Here is a 9,202-nt window from a genome sequence, read left to right on the forward strand (position 1 = left end):
CATCATGTACTGAAAGTCATTTCATGATCACAGTTCTTCGAATAGCAGGATGTGACGATATGCTGGTGTTCAGGTCTGTGACTGACACTGACATGTTCGTCGCACTCAAACATTAACAAATTTTTGTTCTTCTTAAAGCTGGCACAATAAAAAGAGTGACAACCTGGCAGCTTCAGCTTTTTGTGACGTTCTTCTCATCTGACGGAAAAGTAACATAACTCAAAGGTCTTTGTACTGATTTCACCCTTGTTTCCCATCTCATTATTTATTCAGTCACTTCCCTTTCCTTTGCTCCCTCATCTCTCCTTTTTTTTTAATCTCTCTTACTCTCTTACATCTCTGGTTGATGTCTCTCAGTCGGTCTTGGTGGTTTTGTGTCTCCAGGGGTAAATCAGCTCACCAACGAACAGTTTTTTGACCAGGGCAGCCCATGAGTCTTTGGGGTAACAGCTGTACGTTGGAGTGCGGTAAGTCTGGACCACCGTGCTGCACTTCAGAGGGTTAATCTGAGGGAGAAAATATACAGTAAGTGCATATGAGCTATTACTGAAAAAGAGACAAAAAGGAAATGCTTACATGTTTTGTATTGTGAGGTTGAAAAGGTATTAAGTCCTTTACGTCAATAAAACTACAGTGGAGGTACTCCATAAAACAGAGCATCAGAGCAGACATGAAGGGAAATATTTAAAATAGTAAAAAGACAAGAAAAAAACAAACTACTGGTCTGTTTCCTGCCAGCAGTTACAACACTAAATAAAAGCATTATTCCACAAACATTACCATTTAGTGAGTAGAAGGACTTGAGAAAACTACACAAACTTTAGCTTCAACATTTAAGACGTTTAAACAGAAACAAAATGTGACTTCTTACCTCCATTAGAAGGTGCAGGGCCGTCCCCGGCTCCTCACACAGCACCCTGAACTTTACGCCCTCTGCAACATACATCCATGAGGATCGGACAAGTCCAAACAAGAGTGTACGGTTTTAAAATGCTGTCATCCATACGCTCATCAACAAATAAAATTAGCACTTTTATTTTGGGGCAAAATGACGTCAGTCCAATCTGTCTTCCACTTTGCTCTAACATGAACTAATTAGTCACTCACACATTCAGTTTTCCTCCTATAAAAGCAAACTTGAAGCCGCAAGATCAGAAAAGAAAACCTGTCGTGTTGAAGTGCAGTTTCATACACAGCAAAATGCAATTTCATAATCAGGGTTCCCACTACCTAGGGCAAGTGGGATTTAAGACTTTTTCATTTGGAAAAAAAAGTCACTTGAAATCAAATTTAAGAGCAATTTTACAGTAGCCACTGAAGGAATAAAAGCAAGATCTGAGTAATTTACCTATGGTTAGGGAGAATTTTGTTTTATTTTTGGAATAAATATTGTAACATAGAACATGACTTTTTGATGATGGTAATGCGAGAGACATTTGGGTAATTATTATTATAATTTTTTAACGTTACCCGTTATTCTGAGCTTTTGTAATGAAATGTCAGAGAACATCAGAAACAATCCTACTTCCTATGTCTGAGCATTTTTAAGACTTTTAAAAGATTAATTTAAGACATTTTAATGCCAATTAAGGCCTTATATTTAGGTTAATGGAATCCATGGGGACCCTGATAATATAATACATTTTTACCAATTTCTTCTGAAAAAAAAAAAAAAAACATATCTAACTTAAATTAACATATAGCATTGCCCTTAACTTTCATCTTGGTTGGCTCTTTTTTGAACTGTTTTACACAAACAAGTGAACCCATGATAAAAGGTGACGTACCTGCCAGTCTGTAGGAGCGGGTGACGCGGAGGCCCACAGCAAACAGAGGGAAGGAGTTAATGAAGTCAACACTGAGATGGAGGACGCCCTGGAACAGCACCACCACCAGCCGCAACTGCACAACGCAGAGACACCACAGCGTTAGAAACAAACCTACCGATTCTACTGGAAATCACTGGAGCTCAGGTCACATACTAAACTAATCCTGATTCAGTGTAGTGGATATAAAAAGGGACATTCCAATGTGATAAGCTATTATTTGGAGGGTTTGCATTGAGTGAACAAAATGAGGGGCACATTTCATGATTTATTTAAGGGTTACTCCACCCACAATCTAGTCACAGCTGTCAATCACATCACCTGCAGTTTTTAAAGGTGGTTGTTAAGTTTGTATTTGGCTTTGTTACAGAAATCTGGGAGTGAGGGACCAGTCCACAGTTGAAAACGCACACTTTTGCATATTTTTAGGTTAATTCCAGTATTTTAAAACTCTTGACTACATTTGGGCAACTAAATAAATAAATAAAAAGATTTAGTATTTCTCTAACACTGTTTCATTCCTGGTCAGCGTGAAGATGGCTTTGGAACAGCATTTATCAGCGAGTAATGATTTCCAGTAATTTCCAAAGAGTTTTAGAACATCTGGTGCTTACTAGAAAATTTCCTCAGAACTTCTCCATTTAAACAAGGAAAATACAGTAAAGAGTAAGCGACTCAATGAATAAATATGAAAAAATGAAAAATGTTCTAGTGTCTATAAGTGGTGGTTATCATGATTCATGATTTTTCTGCAGTACTGTCTACATCTGTAGATGCGGGCTGTGATTCAATGGTCTGAAACACAGAAGTCTATCATGCTGCAGAAATCATTTCTTAACCTGTGACTCATCTTACCAGAGTGAAGACCAGGTAGTAGAGCGCTGTAGTGGGCAGCAGGAACAGCAGGATGGTGAACAACAGCGTCCCGATGAAGAGCTGACACATCGCAAAACACAAACACACAGTAAACATCTGCATCTCTGTGATGATGATGATGACGACAATGAATCGTGTGTGTGTGTGTGTGTGTGTGTGTTTGTGTGTGTGTTACTTGGTCTAGGTCATAGGAGCAGGAGTCCACCCTCTGTCGCAGGACGTTCCACTTCTTCCCTCTGAAGAGCCTCCAGAGAGACGAGAGGCCGTAGATCTTCAGACAGTACAACCTGACAGACACACAAATAATTTCACTTAAATAAACTCAGCTTCACACTGGCTGTAAGTAAAAGAAATGAAGGAGAGAAAAGAGGAGAAAAAAGGCTTCTGCAAAGGGAGAATGACAGAAATAGGTTGGGTTGTTTTTAGAAAGGTGAAGATGAGAGTTTAGATATGTACGGAGAGAGCTGATCCAAGCGGTAGATCAAACAGTTAATACTGATCAGTATAGAACTAGAACAGGGACAGTAAGTTTTGGCATTAAAAATAAAATTTGGCATTAAAAAAAAACCACTGGCGCTGAAAAGAACTCCACTGAAAAATAAAACAGGCATTAAATAAATTTTACTTTCTTAAAAAATATGTTTTGCATTTAGATGTCTTTTTGTCAAAGACATCTTAAAGATTTTTCTTCATGTCACTCTTTTTACAGTGTCTTTTTCTAATGATGATTTTTTTTCAGTTTCAACTTGTATCACTCTTTTGGTGTTGAGGGGAGGAGTTGTAGAAGTGAGTCAAAGTCAGCGGACTGTCAAAGAAAAACACCTGAATGCAAAAATAAATGAATGAGTAAAAATTAAATCACTTTTAATGCCTGTGTCACATTTTAGTGGACTTTTTCACAGTACCCATATTTTCTTGATTGATGCCAAATTTGATTTTTAATGCCAAAACTTACTGTCACATTATAGATCAGCAAAAGTATTTTATGAGGTTCCAGTGTTGGATTACAACAGCAGCTTTAGCTTAAGGACCAATCAATAAAAAGATTTAATACAAAAGAAGTCCATCAACAATTTCTGACCTACTAATTGAACATCGCTATAATTCCCTCTTATACTGCTGTGGCATATTTAAGGCACACTTTTATTCAATCAACTGCCAAGAAACCAAACAAATAAACTGTTAAATATGAGCTTACCTCACCTGTCCTTTAAAATATGAATACAAATGGGAACAAAAGGGGAAACAAATGGCAGAAGAAAAACAGGAATTAAATTATATAATTGCGTATAATGTACAATCTTGTCTTTGGACTTTGGATTGAGTGAGTGCACTCAATCCATATTATAATTCATTTTTAGTACATTGAGAGGGGAGTTATCACCCTTTGGGGAGAGTGCTACGGTTAGTAACAGGGAAATGATAATTAATATTATCTAAAGTTTCATAACAAAAATCCCATAAGCGCTAATTTAAAAAAAGTATCCGTATTTGAAAACAGCTGTAATGTGCTCTATCTAGAAGCAGAGAGAAGCTATCTAAGCTGACTGTTAAATACATGGACGGCTATAGTTCATCGTCCCCAATGTAGAAACTGAACTGTGATCACAGCAGGAGATATTTTTAGGTCAAGGCATACAGATTTAATAAGTGACTGTGACAAAGGCTCTCAAACTGAATGTAAAAACACACACTTGCACATATTCCAGGAGCTGCTGGAGCATAAATATGCAACAAGGAGAGAGGGTAATATTTCATTATGCACCACGGGCGAGGGAGCCAAGCTATCTTTAGAGCAAATGCATAATTTAGTCAATCCTCTCTCCTCCATCCCAGACTATTATCACAGTGTTCAGCCTTCCATCACAGCACAGACTCAACACAGTCATTACTCTAATAAAACCAAACGGAAATAAAAGGAGCTGAGATTCAACTTAGCAGCCACGATTTAAAAATACCAAAAGACTTTTACTTTAATCTCCAAACAGGTTCAGGTGGTGATATGTCAGGGCATGCCTTTACATGCCTCAGCATGTTGTCAAATTAAAGAAGCTGGACTAGCTGGCATCATAAGGACCCAGTGTCACAGCTGAAACTGAAACTTCAGATCTTTGAGTCTTATGCGTAGATGTAAAATAATACCTGCCCTACGACGCACCAGAATTTTAAATTTGACAGTTGACGTTCAACAGTTTGGACTACCACTGTGTTTACATGGAGTGAATAACCCGTTCATGATTGGGTTTTTGGCGTATTCCATCTTTATGTTTGAGTATATAAACAACACGTTACTTAAAACCAAAAGTTTGAACCTTGCGGTGGGAATAGAGGAAACTGCAGAGGATCACCAAATTCAATGAGTCATTTTCAGTCTGGACCAAAGTGGTGAGCTGACCGACCAACCAGCATTACCATCACTTGAGCCACTAACAATGGCTTAAAGTAAACATGAAAAATGTGGAATTTCAAACAAAAATCTAGCCTCCTACGGATCCAGTGGCACGGTTTACATTATCGTTACGTCCACACATGCATTTTTAAATGTCACACTCTTATAAAGCAAAAGCTGCTTTTGAGTTATTCTACCAGACAGTGGATGTTTTACAATCACAGATATCTTAGGTAGCTAAATATCATAATCTATACTCGTTGTCATCATCAGTGATCATATAAACTTATGTGATGTTGTCTTTTCCTTTATTTTTCTTTTTGAATGTGTTGTATTTATTGTATTACCCTTTATTTGTGGTTCTATTGCTTTTATTACTTCTGTATTTGTCGATTTTGGTCCATTTCTTAATTTTATTTTTTTAACTGACATTTTGAGTCCTGCATCTTTATTATTTGCCCACTGGTATGTATCCCATTTATGCTTTGCTTTGTTTGTCAAAGCACTTTGTTTTTTAAAGGTGCTATATAAATAAAGTTATTATCACTATTACTATTATTATCATTGTCCTGAAAAGCACAGGTAACGCAAACATCTTCAGCAAACTGCTCTTCCACTCGTCTCCTCCGCAGAGTGTATACCATCTGAGGCACACCGAAGGAAACAACTTGAAGCATTAAATTATTTTTTGTAACTGTCTGGCTCAGTTATGCAACAGTGACGTAATTCAAAACATCCTGTTCTTAAAGCGGGATTCGGATGATTCATGTGTTGCTGTACCAGTTATAATTAAAGAGATAATAAACAAAGGCATTCTCTGCTTTCTCTGACGGGAAAAACTCCACACAGCTATTTTTTATGTATGCATGACTTCACATGTATTTGAATGTCGTGGGTGTGCTGCTTTAAGAACAGACTTCTCTGCTGTTGTTTATTCTTTGGTTAATTTCCTGAACCATAAGTCTCTTTGTGGTTTCCAAGCCAATTCCCAATGAACGGAGTCACTGCACATTTTAAGACAAAGTCGCTCTGACTGATCAAGCCTAAAACTACAATTCATGTTTTGCCTAAAGATGGCCATAATGTTGGTTTGTTCATCCTTCCATTACATCAGTTGAGAGCAAGATATTTTCGCAATGATATATGGATAATCATTATTCTCAGAAAATGCTTTTTTTTTCTCGAGATTTTCCTCGTGTCTAACATCACAGAAGGCAAAAAAGTGTCCATGTGTACAAAGGAAAAATACCAAAATCTTAGGGCAGATTTTCATGAAACCAAAGAGGGTGATTTTTCTCCATTTTTGCTCTCCTGGTATGGAAGGAAGCATTGTACTGGTCAGTTTGTGTCCCCACCTTCACTCAACCCTGATAATAACATTCAGAGAGGTTAAAGGAGTTACACAATGTTAAAGTCTCTACTGCACAGGTGAACACAGGAACTCTGTATTTAAAATGTCTTCACTGCAGAAACGGAGGAAATAATAGGGTTGGACAAATACGCCCTCTGCAGGCAATCAAAAGGAACACCTCACAAAATCTACATGTTGTGTCCATCTTTTAACAATTTTTAAGGCTCTACTTTATGACTCTTGTATTTTATCTCTGCCTCTGTCTGTTGCTTTCTCTATTGCTGCTCTGCATGTTATGCTCAGTCTATGTTGTTGCTTCATGCGTGCATGACTATTTGTGCTAAAATGCCACACGTTGTTGCTGTGCTATCGTTTTGAATGGTTATTCTGCTGTTTCTTGTTGCCTCGCAGTTCCTGTTTGTTTTAGCTGTTGCTGTTTTTATGGTGTCCTGCTGTCGTTGTTACGTGAATTTGATCATTTTACAGGTTTCATAACATCTTTCTAAAGGGCTACAGTTGAAACTTAGTGGCTAACACTAGCACATTTACAAAATGTTGATTAATGTGTGTTGTCCTTATAAATAAAATAAATGAAAAAAATTAAATGCAAATGTATCACTACAAACTAATTCTTGGCAATTTTGAGTATGCACAGTAGTGTGTTCACTATGCAATTGAGTATGTTTTAAGAAAAACGACAGTCCTTTGACTTGATTTTTGATTGTGCTGTTGCACAAAAGAAATGAAAGTGAATCTAAGAGCTGCAAAACATCACACAAAATTGTGAATGGTGGTGAGACACTTCCAGAATAATCTTAGAAAAACAAAAAATGTATATCAATTTTTTGGAAAAACCTTTGGCATCTCTCAAAGCTAATTTGCTGCGAGTCAAAACTGCAGTTTGGTTGACATCTGATACCACAAATGCAATATTGGATCACTGAAGTTAATGTTAAATACTACCTGCAAAAACAGCATCTTAAGAATTAATACAGCACAGCAGATAGTGTTTAGTATTCTGTTCACACAAAACAAAGGTTTGAAGCTGTAGAGACATCGCAGAGCCAGGTCAGATATGTGTGGATCCATTTAGACTGAACACAAACACAAGTTTATCACGTCATTGTGTTGATCCTAAATAAGCAGCAGATGGAGCACAGCAGCAGCATTTAGCAGACTTCGTTCCCCACCAAGAACAGGTCACAGTTAAGAAATGGTGCGACGGGGTGTAGCAATACATTGATCGATATACCAATCCAATGAACAATGAACAATCAACAATCTAATATCATTGACGCAAAGTGAAAACAAAGCACATCTCCTTTCTAAACATTCAAAGGCATACCATAGTAAGTAGACTGTATTAAGTAGCTGACTGTTTTGATACTGTAGGAAATTCTTTCAAAAACATGAAAAAAAGGACAAAAAAGTCCCACAAATTGCAAGAAATATGTAGATTTCAAAAAGTATTTTTAAAAAAAGCCAGGGAAAAATGTAAATTTATATATATATATATATATAAAATCATCAAAATCACCATAGTTACATGTTTACAATTATGTTACAAAATAATTATATTTTAGAGCAATTTGTCCAGGTCATTTCCTTGTTTATCTTTTCTTTTTTTTTTTAAGTATTATTTATTGATGATTTTTTTTTTTTTAACTTATTTTAATCTATTTTTTCTTGTATCTTTAACTAATTTCTTGCTTTTTCTTTAGTTGCTCATTGCCCTCTTCCCATGTTTTTGAAAGAAATCAAGCCAATTTCTTAGGCCTTAGGCCTTACCTTGCTCCGTATACGTAGAAGCAGTAGATGTGGAAGGTGAGCAGGGCGACCATGTCAGAGAGCAGCGAGAGAGCAAAGGTCAGGCCGAAGCAGGCTGACAGGCCTCCGTACCACAGGATCCCCTCGATGAAGGGAGACATCAGGTGGATGTAGCCTGGATGGAAAGATGATGATCGAGGTAAAAATCCAACCAGTGTGATGACCTTTGGTGTGCATCTGGGCCACTAGCAGAGCTTTTAGTCCTCCAAAGCTGTATTTTTATTTAGCATGACAATAATCAGGTATAAACACCGCAAAGCCCTGAATATGTGTATCTTTTGTGTGTTTTGCGCTGTGACTCACTGATCCAGAGGTGAATGTGGTAGAGAAAGAAGCGGCCTAGGACCTGGTCCAGGGCCCGGTTCATCTTCAGCCCTGCAGGAGCTCCCATCAGCCACTGCAGCAGCTCCTCCAGCTCTTTAGCCACATGCTGAGGAAAAATCAAATTAGTAAAATTACAACACAATATCAGTTTTTAACGACATTTCATGACCATTTGCTCACTTGTTAGAAGTAATTTTTTTTTAAAACCAAACTACTATTTCAGAGGTGTAGATCAATATTTATTTGATTCCAGTTACTAAAACTAATTACTAAAACTAACACATGCTTACATCCGCTGCAGGCACCAGTGTGTTGGCTAACATGCTGATGTGATTGTCTCTGTAGAGCCACCACATGAGCAACACGCCGAGAGCCACATCCACCAGGAACGACACCAAGATGTTGGCTTTCCTACAGACAGACATGGAGACAACAACAGGTACAGCAGGTGTTACTTTCAGCACAGAAAAGTTCAGAACATCAGGGGAGTTTCTCGGTCGCTTTTACAAACAATCACCTCATGAACTGCGTGTGTCCGGCAGCTGCTTTCCGTGAGCTGATTGTCCTCATGTGCTCGGTTCTGTAGCTGAGCTGAACACAGGTGGACAG

The 9,202-nt window shown here is 37.7% G+C and overlaps 1 protein-coding gene across 1 annotated transcript; it reads right to left on the reverse strand.

Annotated features, from left to right (window-relative positions):
• Positions 1 to 43: 43 nt before the first annotated feature.
• LOC121963500 (phosphatidylinositol N-acetylglucosaminyltransferase subunit Q-like) lies at positions 44 to 9,199 on the reverse strand (the record flags this gene model as incomplete). Its single annotated transcript, XM_042513785.1, has 9 exons — positions 44 to 506; positions 872 to 933; positions 1,788 to 1,902; positions 2,682 to 2,762; positions 2,878 to 2,989; positions 8,231 to 8,384; positions 8,573 to 8,699; positions 8,884 to 9,004; positions 9,111 to 9,199. Coding segments are annotated over 9 exons (1,014 nt in total), but the record flags the coding sequence as incomplete, so codon positions are not given.
• Positions 9,200 to 9,202: the final 3 nt, after the last annotated feature.

The sequence above is a fragment of the Plectropomus leopardus genome, unplaced genomic scaffold, assembly GCF_008729295.1.
Source record: "Plectropomus leopardus isolate mb unplaced genomic scaffold, YSFRI_Pleo_2.0 unplaced_scaffold11461, whole genome shotgun sequence".
NCBI lineage: Eukaryota > Metazoa > Chordata > Actinopteri > Perciformes > Serranidae > Plectropomus > Plectropomus leopardus.